This window comes from Pelophylax lessonae (assembly GCF_965119305.1).
Source record: "Pelophylax lessonae genome assembly, chromosome: 9".
In the NCBI taxonomy this organism is placed as follows: domain Eukaryota; kingdom Metazoa; phylum Chordata; class Amphibia; order Anura; family Ranidae; genus Pelophylax; species Pelophylax lessonae.
This window is the reverse complement of record NC_138776.1, coordinates 14,465,481-14,483,829: the sequence shown is the minus strand read 5'-3', so window position 1 is coordinate 14,483,829 and position 18,349 is coordinate 14,465,481. Positions and strand designations below refer to the sequence as shown.

General features: G+C 46.0%; 1 protein-coding gene across 1 annotated transcript in view; it reads left to right on the top strand.

Annotated features, from left to right (window-relative positions):
• Positions 1–18,349, top strand: part of PPRC1 (PPARG related coactivator 1) — a 75,136-nt gene that overhangs the window by 14,320 nt on the left and 42,467 nt on the right. The window contains exons 2-5 of the mRNA XM_082268792.1: positions 7,144–7,275; positions 13,194–13,346; positions 14,039–14,116; positions 15,324–18,349. The exon at positions 15,324–18,349 is cut by the window's right edge and continues 512 nt beyond it. Coding sequence (XP_082124918.1) covers positions 7,144–7,275; positions 13,194–13,346; positions 14,039–14,116; positions 15,324–18,349 — 3,389 coding nt within the window. The remainder of the gene's footprint in view (positions 1–7,143; positions 7,276–13,193; positions 13,347–14,038; positions 14,117–15,323) is intronic.

Genomic DNA, 18,349 nt, shown 5'->3' with positions numbered 1-18,349 from the left:
AGACATAGAACATGCTGGGGGAGACATAGAACATGCTGGGGGAGACATAGAACATGCTGGGGGAGACGGAGAACATGCTGGGGGAGACGGAGAACATGCTGGGGGAGACGGAGAACATGCTGGGGGAGACGGAGAACATGCTGGGGGAGACGGAGAACATGCTGGGGGAGACATAGGAGAACATGCTGGGGGAGACATAGGAGAACATGCTGGGGGAGACATAGGAGAACATGCTGGGGGAGACATAGGAGAACATGCTGGGGGAGACATAGGAGAACATGCTGGGGGGAGATAGGAGAACATGCTGGGGAGACATAGAACATGCTGGGGAGTAGGGATGCACCGAATAATCGGCGGCCGAACATTATTCGGCCGAAAATAGAAAAAATAGCACTTTCGGTGTTCGGCCGAATAAGTCAAAAGGCCGAATAATTTTGTGCCGAATAATAGGGCTGAACGATAGTCGATATGATATTTACAGGGGGAAGGGACTCGGAGGAGGACTCACAGACTTCTGTGTTAGGCAGGGGAAGCCGAGACACTTCAGCGGTGAGCATACACACATTACTCACTCGTGCACTGCAGCCCGCCCCACACATTCAGTGAGTCTTACTCTCCTCCCTAGTTTTTTCAATGGCACATTCAGGAAGCCAATCACGCTGTGATTAGCTGCACAGCGAACCAATCACGCGTGCCTGCACACCTGATTGGTTCCGCTGTGCCGCTACTCACGGCGTGATTGGCTTCCTGAATGTGCCATTGAAAAAACTAGGGAGGAGAGTAAGACTCACTGAATGTGTGGGGCGGGCTGCAGTGCACGAGTGAGTAATGTATGTATGCGGCTGTGCTCCTTTCCAGGCTACTACTAGTCCACCTCCAGCCTCCTACTACCACCACTATGAGAGACTGTCTGTCACTGTATAATCTGATCGAGTCCACACTGACACTGACTGACTGTCACTGAGTAATTGATGTTACCACATTAACCCTGACCTGCCCAGTGCCCTGTATCTGCAATTAAAATTTACAAGGCTGCCTGCATGCTTCCTGATTTCCATTCCCAGCATCCTTCCCAATCCCTACAGTGTCACTAACATTAACCCTATGGTACAAGGCTGCAGTGTGCACTGAATCCCATTCCCTACAGTAACATTTAGGGAGAGGACAAGAGAGATAGAGAGAGAGACATGAGAGGACAAGAGCGAGAGAGAGTGAGAGGACAAGAGCGAGAGAGAGTGAGAGGACAAGAGAGAGAGAGACACGAGAGGACAAGAGAGAGGACAAAAAAATTGGCAAAATAAATGGAAAAAATGTGAAACACCGCGTTCGGTATTCGGCCTTCGGCCAAACATTTCATTATTATTCGGCTTCGGCCAAGAATTTCATTTCGGTGCATCCCTACTGGGGAGACATAGAACATGCTGGGGAGACATAGAACATGCCGGGGGAGACCTAGGAGGACATGCCGGGGGAGACCTAGGAGGACATGCCGGGGGAGACCTAGGAGACATGCCGGGGGAGACCTAGGAGGACATGCCGGGGGAGACCTAGGAGGACATGCCGGGGGAGACCTAGGAGGACATGCCGGGGGAGACCTAGGAGGACATGCCGGGGGAGACCTAGGAGGACATGCCGGGGGAGACCTAGGAGGACATGCCGGGGGAGATAACTGGCTGCTGAAAAAAACATTTGACACCAAAAACAGCCGCTGTAAAAACGCCCCGTGTGCATGAGGACTAATCAGGGGTGGAGGAGGAGTTTTTTTTGCTATATTTTCCAGAAGAGTCAGAAAAGCAAATTTTGTAGCAATTATTAATTTCCTCTGAGTCATATGGATAGTTTTTGTTTTACTAAGGAGACAATGAATCATAAAATCTCCTATGAGCGGATCCCTCTATTATTGAATGTTCTTCTTGCTGTACCGTCTCCTTGTATATCGTAAAGTGCTGCACAAAAGTATATTGGCACTGTAAGAAAAAAAATATATAAATATATATATAATGTGCACAAGAGATGAATCATGAACTGTAGATCCAATCAGAGTTCTCTTCCGTTTCTCCCGAATTTTGATTCTTTTTTTCACTGACCTCGGTTTTAAATTCTGCCAGTCAGTGCGAATCCTGTAAGAGTGAAGATGCCAATTGCTGAGTTTTTTTGTTTTTTTTTATTAAAAAAACACATTCTTTATCGGCCTGCCTACCAGAGCAATATATCAATTTTCAACATACTTATTAAAATCTTTTTTTTTTTTTTTGCAATTTTTAATATTTTTTTAAATTTTTTTTTTTTTTTTTGCACGGAAAATTACAACCCCCCCCCCCCCCCTATACATTTTCTGAAAGCGGTGGCCCTGGAGAATAAAATGGTGGCTGTAGAATTTTTTTGTCACAGTATTTGCACTGCACAAATTTATTAGAAAAAAAATATATACTTTTTTTTTTTTTTAGAAAAAAATCACAAAAGTTACCTCCTCTGTTCAGTTAGTTTTGCACCGAGCAATCCAGATTCTCCTTTTCTCGGGTCCCTCTTCGGTGCTCCTGGCCCCTCCCTCCTGTTAAGTGCCCCCCACAGCAAGCAGCTTGCTATGGGGGCACCCGAGCCAAGTCACAGCTCCCTCTTCAGACATGGAACCATGACACAGCCCACCCCTTCTCTCCCCTCATTGGCTGACTGAGTGTCCCCCAAAAAGTGTCACTTAGTGTCAGATTTGTCCACAGCAATGTCGCAGTCCCACTAAAAGTCGCTGATCGCCGCCATTACTAGCAAAAAAAAAGACCTAAATTGATGAAAATAGATTTTTTTTTTTTTGTATGTGGATGTTTTATAGCAAAAATATTGTGTTTTTATTTATTTTTTTAAAATGTCTATTTTTATATTTATAGCGCAAAAAATAAAAAGCGCACAGGTGATCAAATGCCACAAAAAGAAAGCTCTGTTTGTGAGAAAAGAAGAACATCATCAATTACATTCAGGTACAGCGTCGCACGACCACGCAATTTTCAGTTAAAGTAACGCAGTGCCGAATCACAAAAAATGGCCTGGTCATTAAGGGGGGCAAACCTCCTGGTCCAGAACTGGTTAATGACCAGGCCATTGTTTGCGATACAGCACTGCGTTAATTTGAAGGACAATTGTACGGTCGTGCGACGCTGTACCCAAATAAAATTGATGTCTTTTTTTCCGCAAATAGAGCTTTCTTTTGGTGGTATTTGATCACCTCTGCGTTTTTTTTTCTTTTTGTCTGCTATAAAAAAAAAAAAAAAAAAAAAAACGTGACAAAAAGTGTCAATATTTTGTGTGGTCACCATTATTTTCCAGCACTGCCTTAACCCTCTTGGGCATGGAGTTCACCAGAGCTTCACAGGTTGCTACTGGAGTCCTCTTCCACTCCTCCATGATGACATCACAGAGCTGGTGGATGTTAGAGACCTTGCGCTCCTCCACCTTCCATTTGAGGATGCCCCACAGATGCTCAATAGGGTTTAGGTCTGGAGACATGCTTGGCCAGTCCATCACCTTTACCCTCAGCTTCTTTAGCAAGGCAGTGGTTGTCTTGGAGGTGTTTGGGGTCGTTATGTCGGAATACTGCCCTGTGGCCCAGTCTCTGAAGGGAGGGGATCATGCTCTGCTTCAGTATGTCACAGTACATGTTGGCATTCATGGTTCCCACAATGAACTGTAGCTCCCCAGTGCCGGCAGCACTCATGCAGCCCCAGACCATGACACTCCCACCACCATGCTTGACTGTAGGCAAGACACACTTGTCTTTGTACTCCTCACCTGGTTGCCGCCACACACGCCTGACACCATCTGAACCAAATAAGTTTATCTTGGTCTCATCAGACCACAGGAGACGGTTCCAGTAATCCATGTCCTTAGTCTGCTTGTCTTCAGCAAACTGTTTGTGGGCTTTCTTATGAATCATCTTTAGAAGAGGCTTCCTTCTGGGATGACAGCCATGCAGACCAATTTGATGCAGTGTGCGGCGTATGGTCTGAGCACTGACAGGCTGACCCTTCACCCCTTCAACATCTGCAGCAATGCTGGCAGCACTCGTACCTCTATTTCCCAAAGACAACCTCTGGATATGACGCTGAGCACGTGCACTCAACTTCTTTGGTGGACCATGGCGAGGCCTGTTCTGAGTGGAACCTGTCCTGTTAAACCACTGTATGGTCTTGGCCACCATGCTGCAGCTCAGTTTCAGGGTCTTGGCAATCTTCTTATAGCCTAGGCCATCTTTATGTAGAGCAACAATTCTTTTTTTCAGATCCTCAGAGAGTTCTTTGCCATGAGGTTCCATGTTGAACTTCCAGTGACCAGTATGAGAGAGTGAGAGCGATAACACCAAATGTAACACACCTGCTCCCCATTCACACCTGAGACCTTGTAACACTAACGAGTCACATGACACCAGCGAGGGAAAATGGCTAATTGGGCCCAATTTGAAAATTTTTCACTTAGGGGTGTACTCACTTTTGTTGCCAGCGGTTTAGACATTAATGGCTGTGTGTTGAGTTATTTTGAGGGGACAGTAAATTTACACTGTTATACAAGCTGTACATTCACTACTTTACATTGTAGCAAAGTGTCATTTCTTCAGTGTTGTCACATGAAAAGATAGAATAAAATATTTACAAATATGTAAGGGGTGTACTTAGTTTTGTGAGATACTGTATAGTCTTGGCTTGTATGGGCTTCTGAGCTTTGTAGGGTTTTATTAGGTGAAAGGGATTGGAGTTGTTACAGATGTTGGGTTGGTGGTTTTGGGTTTGTCCTCCCGGTCTGACGGGTTTTTCCTGTCCATCTGCTGAGACGTGTGGCCCGAGGACAAGTTGCATCAATGTTCGGGGGGAGAAGCGGCACATGTGAGATCTCAGTGCGGCACGTTATGTGGTGCAGCACAGGACAGGAAGGACTTTGTGATCTTTTTATAGTGTCAGTTTTATTCAATTTCTGCACATGCTCAGTCTGACCCCGGAGTTCTGTGGGTTTTGGTGCCAACTTTATTCAGCTTATGAGGGACAAGTCAGGGCAACGTTCGGAGTGCAGTCCGGACAAGTAGACGGATCAGCGGTGGTTAGAATGAAATAAGAGGGCTATGAGGGTAAGCCTTGGACCCTTCAGGACGGTCTTATTTGGCTCGAGTGTGGGGGCCCAGGACCCTTTGGGAGGGGCTCGAGCATGTCCGTTTAGGACCTTTCAGGAGGCCCCCAGTGTGTGGTGGTGGTGGGGGGGGGGGCAGGGCCCTTCAAGAGGGTACCCAGTATGTGGGAGGACCTAGGGTCCCCAGTGTGTGGGGGTGGACCCAGGGTACTTTGGGAGGACCCCCAGTGTGTGTGTGTGTGTGTGTGGGGGGGGGGCAAAGGCCCTTTGGGAGGGGCCACCAGTGTGTGGGGGGACCCAGGGCCCTTTGGGAGGGGCCACCAGTGTGTGGGGGGACCCAGGGCCCTTTGGGAGGGGCCACCAGTGTGTGGGGGACCCAGGGCCCTTTGGGAGGGGCCACCAGTGTGTGGGGGACCCAGGGCCCTTTGGGAGGGGCCACCAGTGTGTGGGGGGGACCCAGGGCCTTTTGGGAGGGGCCCCCAATGTGTGTGGTTTGGGGGGGGGAGACCAGGGCCCTTTTTGGAAGGTCCGCCAGTGTGTGTGTGGAGGGGGGCCCAGTCTGTCAGTTTAGGGCCTTTTGGGAGCATCCCCAGTCAGTTTAGGGTCCTTTGGGAGGGCCCCCAGTCTGTCGGTACAGGACCCTTTTGGGAGGGCCCCCAGTCTGTCGGTCGGTACATGACCCTTTGGGAGGGCCACCAGTCTGTCGGTCGGTACATGACCCTTTGGGAGGGCCCCCAGTCTGTCGTGTGTATAGGGACCTTTGGGAGGGCCCCCAGTCTGTCGGTGAGTATAGGACCCTTTGGGAGGGCCCCCAGTCTGTCGGTGGGTATAGGACCCATTGGGAGGGCCCCCAGTCTGTCGGTGGCTATAGGACCCATTGGGAGGGCCCCCAGTCTGTCGGTGGCTATAGGACCCATTGGGAGGGCCCCCAGTCTGTCGGTGGCTATAGGACCCATTGGGAGGGCCCCCAGTCTGTCGGTGGCTATAGGACCCATTGGGAGGGCCCCCAGTCGGTCGGTGGGTATAGGACCCATTGGGAGGGCCCCCAGTCTGTCGGTGGCTATAGGACCCTTTGGGAGGGCTCCCAGTCTGTCGATGGGTATAGGACCCTTTGGGAGGGCTCCCAGTCTGTCGGTGGGTATAGGACCCTTTGGGAGGGCTCCCAGTCTGTCGGGTATAGGACCCTTTGGGAGGGCTGTCGGTGGGTATAGGACCCTTTGGAAGGGCATTGGTGGCCACTGCACTGGTACTCTAAAGCAATGCCATTTAAACCCCCATCTCATCAAATTGGTGGCAGTTTTTATCACCCATTTTAGTGGCCAGGTCGGTGGCATTACAGGTGCTCAGCGGGTGGCAGCCCAGCTCCGGACATGATGGGCCGCTCACAAAGAGCCAGTAGGCCCCATGTGCCCCCCCCATGGGCCATGTGTTGGGGACCTCTAAGCTAGATGTTAGCAGTCACATTAAAGCTTATATAAACCAAAGAATATTTTATATCTGATGTCCTCATGGTATGGCTGCATTCGTTTTTTTTTTTTTTGCTTGTTTTCCCTTTTATCGTCTTGTGATCCTGCCAGCAACACACTTCCTCTTCTAGGGTGACAACGCTCGTCTGCTGTTCTGTATAGAGGAGCAATGTTGTCACATTGGGGCAGGAAGCGCTAGGCCTACAGGACACCACCCCCGTTCTTATCTCCATAACATAGTGGAGGAGGGTAATCCAGTAGTCGACAGAGATGAATACCAACGGATAGGAGTGCAGCAGAGGCGCAGGATGTGGTTTTATTTTTTTTCTCAAACTGATAAATAACTTTCAGTGGTATATTACACAAATAAGAGACGCTCATTGTTGGGGTTATAGATGGTAATGTACACTGCTCTGGGTGCTGTCAGGTTTGTGCATTTTACTTGGGGAGATTTTCCATTACTTCCTGTAAATGCAGAATGTCTGAATTTACTTCCTGTCTCCGGTATTAGGAGAGATCTGTGCATTGGGAGAGATCTGTGCATAATATCCTCTGATATTTTCTCTTTCAGTGCAATGACCTGGAGGAGGATGAGTCCTGCCATGGCCTCACTGACCTGGATGTGGGAATCCTGGGAACCCTCCAGGGTTACATCGACAATTCCATCATTTCCATCATTGATGACAGCGCAACTCAGACTGAGGTACGCCTTCCCGTCTCCTCCTATCACAGAGCTCATAACAAACAGTTTACTGTCTTATTCAACAATGTATTGTAAGATACTAAAGAGACCCGGCACTGTTCATTTCATCTACCCAGAATAATGGATTTTTCTACATTTGTTTAACTGTAAAATCTTGTAAAATGTTTATAAACATTGTACAGACAGGAGATACTTTGTATCGCTCCATCTTCCGTCTGATCAATGTTTATAAACAATGTTACTTTGTATCTCTCCATCTTCCGTCTGATCAATGTTTTATATATACAGTGCCTTGCGAAAGTATTCGGCCCCCTTGAACTTTGCGACCTTTTGCCACATTTCAGGCTTCAAACATAAAGATATAAATCTGTATTTTTTTGTGAAGAATCGACAACAAGTGGGACACAATCATGAAGTGGAACGAAATTTATTGAATATTTCAAACTTTATTAACAAATAAAAAACTGAAAAATTGGGCGTGCAAAATGATTCAGCCCCTTTACTTTCAGTGCAGCAAACTCTCTCCAGAAGTTCAGTGAGGATCTCTGAATGATCCAATGTTGACCTAAATGACTAATGGTGATAAATAGAATCCACCTGTGTGTAATCAAGTCTCCGTATAAATGCACCTGCACTGTGATAGTCTCAGAGGTCCGTTTAAAGCGCAGAGAGCATCATGAAGAACAAGGAACACACCAGGCAGGTCCGAGATCCTGTTGTGGAGAAGTTTAAAGCCGAATTTGGATACAAAAAGATTTCCCAAGCTTTAAACATCCCAAGGAGCTCTGTGCAAGCGATTATATTGAAATGGAAGGAGTATCAGACCACTGCAAATCTACGAAGACCTGGCCGTCCCTCTAAACTTTCAGCTCATACAAGGAGAAGACTGATCAGAGATGCAGCCAAGAGGCCCATGATCACTCTGGATGAACTGCAGAGATCTACAGCTGAGGTGGGAGACTCTGTCCATAGGACAACAATCAGTCGTATACTGCACAAATCTGGCCTTTATGGAAAAGGGGCAAGAAGAAAGCCATTTCTTAAAGATATCCATAAAAAGTGTTGTTTAAAGTTTGCCACAAGCCATTTGGGAGACACCAAACATGTGGAAGAAGGTGCTCTGGTCAGATGAAACCAAAATCAAACTTTTTGGCAACAATGCAAAACGTTATGTTTGGCGTAAAAGCAACACAGCTTATCACCCTGAACACACCATCCCCACTGTCAAACATGGTGGTGGCAGCATCATGGTTTGGGCCTGCTTTTCTTCAGCAGGGACAGGGAAGATGGTTAAAATTGATGGGAAGATGGATGGAGCCAAATACAGGACCATTTTGGAAGAAAACCTGATGGAGTCTGCAAAAGACCCGAGACTGGGACGAAGATTTGTCTTCCAACAAGACAATGATCCAAAACATAAAGCAAAATCTACAATGGAATGGTTCACAAATAAACATATCCAGGTGTTAGAATGGCCAAGTCAAAGTCCAGAGCTGAATCCAATCGAGAATCTGTGGAAAGAACTGAAAACTGCTGTTCACAAACGCTCTCCATCCAACCTCACTGAGCTTGAGCTGTTTTGCAAGGAGGAATGGGCAAAAATTTCAGTCTCTCGATGTGCAAAACTGATAGAGACTGTTAGCTCAAATCTCATCAGGAGACAGGTATAAGATGATTTACGACCCTTCAGTTGCTAACCCTCCCTGTATAGTGAATTCTATCTCCTCTGGCCAGGAGACATAACGACACATAGCACTCAAGCTTAGCGTAGAAACATCTGACTTTATTGCAAGTTTTGCTCACATTTAAAGGAAGTTTTGAGTGGCAAAAGCTGCTTTAAACAGGTTACAATTCATGGGTCAACTTAACAATGGAACATATCTCACAGAAACAATACATGAAAAGGTCCTTTGCGTTCCCCATACATCTGTGTCAATATGAGGTGTCTTGTGTCTGAAATTGTGTTTTGTGGGAGAGCCGATCCGTCTGTGTTCAGCTGTCAAATGTGTTAATGTAAGCAATTGTCAATTGTGTTTAGGTGGTGTCAGTAATCTTTATGCGAAGCCTTAACTTGTTAAGTGTCCGAATGAATGAAAAGGTGTTTAACATGTAAACGCCTATCCATGTCTTGTCGTCTATATGCAAAATATCCAACTGCCAAGGGACCAGGGTGTATGAATGAGGTGTGTCAAATGACTAGTTAATGTCATTTGCAAGAGCCCACATTCCATCGTAGAATGGGCATGAGTTGAAATGTATTATGAAAATATAACATTTGAGTAAGGCACGTTCATACACTTTCAACCCAACCTTTGATCCCAACCTTATTCATAAGGGTGGGATCACCTAGAGTCTGTGAATAGCACTATGTGCCCTCCTGGGATATATGTCCAACATACCTGGTGTTATTGTATGAGTGCATGTCATATTATTGGTGACTGACTTGCACAAAACAGGTGACATCATATTCTAAGGTGTATGTAGGCTGGCGACTTGGTTGTGTGCACATAGGGATATAACTTCTTAGAATTCTATCAAATCAAAAACAGACATGTTCAATGGGGAGGGCCATAGCTTGCAAGAATCTATGGCCTGAAATGACAGAGACATACCCCAAGTGACTTACAGCTGTAATCGCAGCAAAAGGTGGCGCTACAAGGTATTAACTTAAGGGGGCTGAATAATTTTGCACACCCAATTTTTCAGTTTTTTATTTGTTAAAAAGTTTGAAATATCCAATAAATTTCGTTCCACTTCATGATTGTGTCCCACTTGTTGTTTCTTCACAAAAAATTACAGTTTTATATCTTTGTTTGAAGCCTGAAATGTGGCAAAGGGTTGCAAAGTTCAAGGGGGCCGAATACTTTAGAAAGGCACTGTGTGTGTGTGTGTGTGTGTGTGTGTGTGTGTGTGTGTATATATATGTGTATATATATATATATATATATATATATATATATATATATATATATATATATATATATATATATATATATATATATATATATATATATATATATATATATATATATGGTACAGTACAGACCAAAAGTTTGGACACACCTCATTCAAAGAGCTTTCTTTTATTTTCATGACTATGAAAATTGTAGAGTCACACTTCAAGAGGTAGTCACCTGAAATGGTTTTCACTTCACAGGTGTGCCCTGTCAGGTTTAATAAGTGTGATTTATTGCCTTATAAATTGGGTTGGGACCATCAGTTGTGTTGTGCAGAAGTCAGGTGGATACACAGCTTATAGTCCTACTGAATAGACTGTTAGCTGCTTTTTTTCTTGCCATAATACAAATTCTAAGTACAGTTAAACGAGTGGCCATCAATACTTTAAGAAATGAAAGTCAGTCCGAAAAATTGGGAAAACTTTGAAAGTGTCCCCAAGTGCAGTCACAAAAACCATCAAGCGCTACAAAGAAACTGGCTGACATGCGGACCGCCCCAGGAAAGGAAGACCAAGAGTCACCTCTGCTGCGGAGGATAAGTTCATCCGAGTCTCCAGCCTCAGGAATCGCAGGTTAACAGCAGCTCAGATTAGAGACCAGGTCAATGGCACACGGAGTTCTAGCAGCAGACACATCTCTAGAACAACTGTTAGAGGAGACTGTGTGAATCCGGCCTTCATGGTAGAATATCTGCTAGGAAACGACTGCTAAAAGGCAACAAGCAGAAGAGACTTGTTTGGGATAAAGAACGCAAGGAATGGACATTAGACCAGTGGAAATCTGTACTTTGGTCTGATGAGTCCAAATTTGAGATCTTTGGTTCCAACCACCGTGTCTTTGTGCAACGCAGAAAAGGTGAACAGATGGACTCTACATGCCTGGTTCCCACTGTGAAGCATGGAGGAGGAGGGGTGATGGTGTGGGGTGCTTTGCTGGTGACACTGTTGGGGATTTATTCAAAATTGAAGGCATTCTGAACCAGCATGGCTACCACAGCATCTTGCAGCGGCATGCTATTCCATCCGGTTTGCGTTTAGTTGGACCATCATTTATTTTTCAACAGGACAATGACCCCAAACACACCTCCAGGCTGTGTAAGGGCTATTTTACCAAGAAGGAGAGTGATTGGGTGCTGCGCCAGATGACCTGGCCTCCACAGTCACTGGACCTGAACCCAATCGAGATGGTTTGGGGTGAGCTGGACCGCAGAGTGAAGGCAAAAGGGCCAACAAGTGCTAAGCATCTCTGGGAACTCCTTCAAGACTGTTGGAAGACCATTTCAGGTGACCACCTCTTAAGTGTGACTCTACAATTTTCATAGTCATGAAAATTAAGAAAACTCTTTGAATGAGAAGGTGTGTCCAAACTTTTGGTCTGTACTGTGTGTGTGTATGTATGTGTATATATATATATATATATACACACACATTAATTTATTTTTTCTTTACAGGTTGCTTTAAACTGACTTCATCTGCAGATAGTAGTTAAGCCCATTGATCTGTAGATGAATTGACAGATACAAAAAGAAACATTTTTTTTTTTTTTTTTTTATCTTTCTGTTTCAGTGGCTGAGCAATGTTGTTAAGAAACATTGCCTGGCTGCTTTTTTTAAAATGTATTATTTTTTGACCGCTTTCAATGCCAGGACTTTGTTTACACTTCAGCTGTCAACAGAGGAACCCCACTGACAGCTGAATGAGTCAGCAGTTATGCCGTATCGGTCCCGCACCTAAACTAATAATTAATTGCGGTGTTTTGTTTTTTTTTCTTTCTTTTGAGGTTTAAGCTGTCAGGGGAATCCCAATGACAGCTGTAAGATCCCAGCCTGAAAGTATCGGTTTTAAAGTGGAGTTCCACCCATTTTAGTAACTTTAGATGTATGTAATCCCCTTTAAAACTACTTTTACCGATGTAAACTTTTTTTTTTTTTTTTGTTAGTAAGTACTTTATTTTCTTCTTTATTCATCCTCTCCTCACTTCCGGGTCCGGCCGCCGATTACGTCATTCGGCGATTCGCAGGGGGTGCTGGGATGTATCTCATGGCATGAAATCTCGCATTATTACACAGGAGTCCTGAGCTGTACTGTTTGTATTGAGGCCGTGCTCTGCCCCGTCTCCGCCCGCCTCCTCTCAGTGAGCGAGGACTGAAAGCATTATATCCTCACTGAGAGGGGGCGGAGGCGGGGCAGAGCACGGCCTCAATTAAATACATACAGTACAGCTCACTGAGAGGAGGCGGGGCAGAGCACGGCCTCAATACAAACAGTACTCAGGACTCCTGTGTAATAATGCGAGATTTCATGCCATGAGATACATCCCAGCACCCCCTGCGAACTGCCGAATGATGCAATCGCCGATCAGTGGCCGGACCCGGAAGTGAGGGGAGGATGAATAAAGAAGAAAATAAGGTATTTACTAGCAAAAAAAAAAAGTTTCCATTGGTAAAAGTAGTTTTAAGAGGATTACATACATCTATGTAATCCAAGTTATTAAAAATGGGTGGAACTCAACTTTAAGTATGGGAGCATTTGCACGAGTACCAATACTGGTGCAAAGGGTTAGTATCGGTGCAACCCTAAAAGTAACATTGTTTATAAACATTGTACAGATGGCAGATAGAGATACAAAGTAACATTAACCAATTTTAGCCCCGGCCAATTCTGACACTTCTCACGTGTATGTAAATATCGACATTTCTTTTTTCTCTTTGCTAGAAAATTACTTGGAACGCTTTTTGGGTAGGGGGTGGTGCATATGGCGGTATTTTATTCTTCACCGTTGTGTGCATGAAGCCTAAATATGTGCGCTGGATTTGGGCTTTAATAGCATCCCTATGTAGCTTCTCCTGAGTCGTTCTTGATGGATCCTCATTAAACGTCTCTGCAGGTGACTTTAGATCAGTGAACGCCCCGGGTTTGGTAAGGTGTCTTGGTTGTAACCCGTTGATGTTGATCTTTGCAGAACAAAGGCCACTTTGATGAGGAAAGTGAGCTGTCCCTTCTGACCGCCCTAACTGAGATATTGGACAACGCAGACGATGAAAACATGTCACCCTTTGACTCCATCCCAGATACGGAACTTCTGGTGTCGCCAAGGGATCGGGATGGCTGCTCCGTAAGTCTGTTTAATCCTTTTTATAGTGAATCTGTCATGAAAAATGGGGAACACATAGGAGTCCCTCCGCCTGGGCAACTTGGATCTCATGGTCTCTGCCTGGCAGTCATTGAAAACGTGCCGCCTTCTTCTCTAGGTGGTTTGTACTTCAATAGAATGTGTTCCTGTTTGTTCAGGGTTCATAGGTCCACTCAAAAAGCAGTTCATGTCCATTGTTTGCATTTGTGGTGACCCCCTGCAAATTGCAAGAGCATTGTGGAGGAATAAAATTGACATTGCACTAACTGAGCAAGCAATGAGGGAGCTTCTGCATCCCCCACTGGTTTGAGTAGAGGATGACCGGTACCTCCAAAGAACAGCAGATGTAACACTTTGTTGAGTGGTTCTGTAGTTCTGCTCACTTCTGGTACCAGGCACATGTAAGATGCTGAACCCCTGGTCCCAGGGTCTTGGCTGCTGGAATTTAGGAGACCAGCGTTGAGACAGAGCCAAGCGTCTGGAAAATCAGCCTTCAGGAAGAACCTCTAAATTTCCAGAGACCATGGGACCAGTCCCGAACTCATGGTGTTCTGGCATATGTTGCGCTCCACTATGCAGCAGTACATGCTAGGAATTGAGGGAGGAAGAGTATTAACCCATAAAATCTTATTGATGAAGATGTGTGTTTTTTTTTTTTTTTTTACCATTTACAGAGATTTCTAAGTCTGTCCCGTACACCACCCGATCGAGAGATCCCTTCAGTGGATGACCGTTGGGTTAATTATGCCAAGGTGAGTCTCTTTAAAGGGTGCGTCAAGGCACAATAAAAAAAAAAAAATAAAGAACATTGTACCTTTTGCAATAGGTGCACTTTCCCCCCATGTGTTAACATTTTTTCTTTTTTTTTTTTATAATCTATTTGATTCTCCAGTACAAATATATCCATTATATAAAATACAGAGCACAAACTCCTACATAACCCTCCCTATAAGACCATTCCACTTTCCCCCACACAAAACTCTCCTACACCAATTCCTCCCCACATTACTTCAATATATGTGGCTTTAAACTTGATGCAGGTACAGATAAATAACCATTGGTGTGCCACAAATGTAGAGTCTTCCTAACTTCCTCTTTAACTTGACAACATGGCTCTGAATTCCTCCACAGTGTCTCCCTCAAGTCCTCCTTCTTTCTCTTTCTTCCCCCTTCCCTTTCCTTCCCCTTCTCTCTCCTCCCCTCTTCCCCTTCGCCCTCTCTCCTCCCCTCTTCCCCTTCGCCCTCTCTCCTCCCCTCTTCCCCTTCGCCCTCTCTCCTCCCCTCTTCCCCTTCGCACTCTCTCCTCCCCTCTTCCCCTTCGCACTCTCTCCTCCCCTCTTCCCCTTCGCACTCTCTCCTCCCCTCTTCCCCTTCGCACTCTCTCCTCCCCTCTTCCCCTTCGCACTCTCTCCTCCCCTCTTCCCCTTCGCACTCTCTCCTCCCCTCTTCCCTCCCCTCTTCCCCTTCGCACTCTCTCCTCCCCTCTTCCCCTTCGCACTCTCTCCTCCCCCCCTTCCCCTTCGCACTCTCTCCTCCCCCCTTCCCCTTCGCACTCTCTCCTCCCCCCTTCCCCTTCGCACTCTCTCCTCCCCTCTTCCCCTTCGCACTCTCTCCTCCCCTCTTCCCCTTCGCACTCTCTCTTCCCCTTCGCACTCTCTCCTCCCCTCTTCCCCTTCGCGCTCTCTCCTCCCCTCTTCCCCTTCGCGCTCTCTCCTCCCCTCTTCCCCTTCGCGCTCTCTCCTCCCCTCTTCCCCTTCGCGCTCTCTCCTCCCCTCTTCCCCTTCGCGCTCTCTCCTCCCCTCTTCCCCTTCGCGCTCTCTCCTCCCCTCTTCCCTTCTTTCTCATCTTGCCAAAAGAAGTAGCATGTTAAATAAGATGGTTATATATATATTTTTTTTGTTTTGTTTATTAAAATAAAGGATTAGGACTCATGCTTTTACTTTTTGTACTTTCTACCAGGTTGATATTCGCTGTCCTGGCCCAAATTGGGATCTCTTTCCGGAAACTATCAGCTCCACCCCAATAAGACGCGCCAGACACAAAAGCGTTAGAGCGTATTTACCTCGCAGAGCAAGGACCGAGCACATCCAACAGCGAAGCGATGGAGAAGAGGAGGAGGTTTCCCTCCCAGGAAAGAACCAATTGCAGAGCCCAAACTTGCTTCCGGTTGATAATGACTCTTCCTTAGATCCCGAAGATGAAATTGTCGATTATGATGACCGACTCATGAAACATGGCACCCCTTGCATCATTAATACCGAAAACGTCGCCCTTAACGATCTGGTGAGGTACATGCACCCATACTGCCTGCCGGCTATAACCGTGTGTCTGGATCCCAAAGATGAGAACATCTTGGACGAGGAAGGGGTTTTTCTGGAAATTGTGTCTGATCATGGAGAATCAATTAAAGTCCCAATAGTGATGGAAGAGCCAAGGGAGGCGATACATGGTCAGTCTTCAAAAGATGTCTTCATGCTCAACGCTTCAGAAGATGTGGATGGAAATCCCCAAATTCTGCCCACACTCGAATCCTCAGAGCGATGTGTTTCAGAGGTGGATGACAGTTATGAGAACATTAAAATGGAAGACCAAGAATTGCTGAAACGATCTGCGGATTTAAAGGAGGACGAAATTATGGAGGCTATGTCAGAGGAAGACAAAATTATGGAGGCTATGGAAGCCAAAATTATGGAGGCTATGCTTGGAGAAGATAAAATTGTGCAGGCTATGCCTGGAGAAGATAAAATTGTGGAGGCTATGCCTGGAGAATATAAAATTGTGGAGGCTATGCCTGGAGAATATAAAATTGTGGAGGCTGTGCCTAGAGAATATAAAATTGTGGAGGCTGTGCCTAGAGAATATAAAATTGTGGAGTCTGTGCCTGGAGAATATAAAGTTGTGGAGGCTATGCCTGGAGAAGTTAAAATTGTGGAGGCCTTGCCTAAAGAAGATACAATTATGGAGGCTATGCCTGGAGAAGATAAAATTGTGGAGGCGATGCCTGGAGAAGATAAAATTATGGAGGCGATGCCTGGAGAAGATAAAATTATGGAGGCGATGCCTGGAGAAGATAAAATTATGGAGGCGATGCCTGGAGAAGATACAATTATGGAGGCTTTGCCTGGAGAAGATAAAATTATGGAGGCCTTGCCTGAAGAAGATACAATTATGGAGGCTTTGCCAGGAGAAGATAAAATTGTGGTGGCTATGCCTGGAGAAGATAAAATTATGGAGGCTACGCCTGGAGAAGATAAAATGGTGGTGGCTATGCCTGGAGAAGATAAAATGGTGGTGGCTATGCCTGGAGAAGATAAAATGGTGGTGGCTATGCCTGGAGAAGATAAAATGGTGGTGGCTATGCCTGGAGAAGATAAAATTGTGGAGGCTATGCCTGGAGAAGTGGGGAAGATGTCCACTGAATACTTGAATGCAGAAGGAACTGTTGGGGTTTTAGATAAAGCTCAAGCTGCTACAGATGCCTCAATAGATTTAAACTCTAAGCCCAAAAATGAAGATGTGATCGTTCCAGGTCCAGACAAAGAAAAGGTGTTGAAAGGAAAAAAGTCAACCAAAGATAAGCATCTCAGAAGTTCAAAGCCAAAAGCTAAAAGCAAAAATAAAGGTGCCGGGGAAGTGAAACCTCAAGAGGTGCTGGAAATTGTCGCATCTCCGAACTCTGCTCAATCTGCTGTGGGCCGATCGAGTAATCCTTCGTTACAGGAATCTGACTTCTTAAATAAGACATTGGATCAAGTTAAAGAATCTCAGTTGGAACTCCGTTCCTCGAAAATGCCCCGAAACAAGGCAAGGTCACGCCCTAGCTTTGACATCCCGGAGAAAAAAAATATTTCGGAAAACAACAAAAAAGAGCAAAAATCGTCCTGTGTAGAGCCTGAACACCCCAAATGTAAAATGGAGGCTGAAGTTGAGCATGTCTTAGAGAAAAATGACAAGGCCGGAGATCTGAGCTCGCCCTCGGATGTGGCTCAGGAGCATGTCCCCAATGATAAAAGTGAGAACCAGGGTGAAGATTTTGCAGCTGCTGAGGATGCTTCCACTATGGAGTCGAATGAAACGTCGCAGCAAGTAAAGGAGTCCAAGCCAAAGTCACTTAGTCTAAGCGAATACAGGAAGAGGCTTCAGAACCGAAAACCTAACCCTGACCGAGAGACTGAAAGCTCATCTTGCAGCAAGTGGCCTTCTTTACCTGAGCCACCCACAGAGTTGGCAGAACTTCCATGCTTGGTTGTGCCTGCAAAAACAGATAAACCAACTCTACAGGAAAAGCCGAGCCCAACTAGGCCGGAAAGCTGCTGTGCACAAGTTGCTCCAGCCACCTCTAGTATATCGCCACCGGTTGTCCCTGTAGCACCAGTGGCTACTCGGGAAGATTTTCCACAAAAATCAACTGAGGCACCATCCTTTCCAATCATGGATACTACCCTTCCCCCTATGATGCCGGCACAGCCAAACGTTCCACCTCCTTTTTTTCCACCTGTATGGCCAGCTGTGCCTTCACAGCAGCCTTATTACCCTGGTGTGCCACCTATGCCAGCAGTTCCTCAGTTTCCCAGCACCCTACCTCCAATGATGCCCATGCAACCTCCTCCATCGATGATGAGCTGGCCTCCGTTTCCCCCACCCCCCCTTACGATGGGTCCTGTGCACCCTAATGCTTGGGCTTCTGGCCTGCCACCGCCTTATTGGTCAAATCCTCCGGTTCCTCAAGCGATGCCTGAAGCCCCTGTTCCTTTCAATACAGCAAGTCAGCTTGGAGTACCTACTCAGATCCCACAAGATGCTGTAGTCCCACCTTCGGAATTTAGCCCTCAGAAGCAACAAAAGTCAGCTGAGGATGGTAAAAGTGGAAAGAAGGATCGAAAAACAGCCGAGGCACCAGATGGCATTAAATCCGGTGTATTAGTTAAAATGAAAAACATGAATTCGCATTCTAAACCCGGATCACAAGTCTGTCCAGAGGTTAA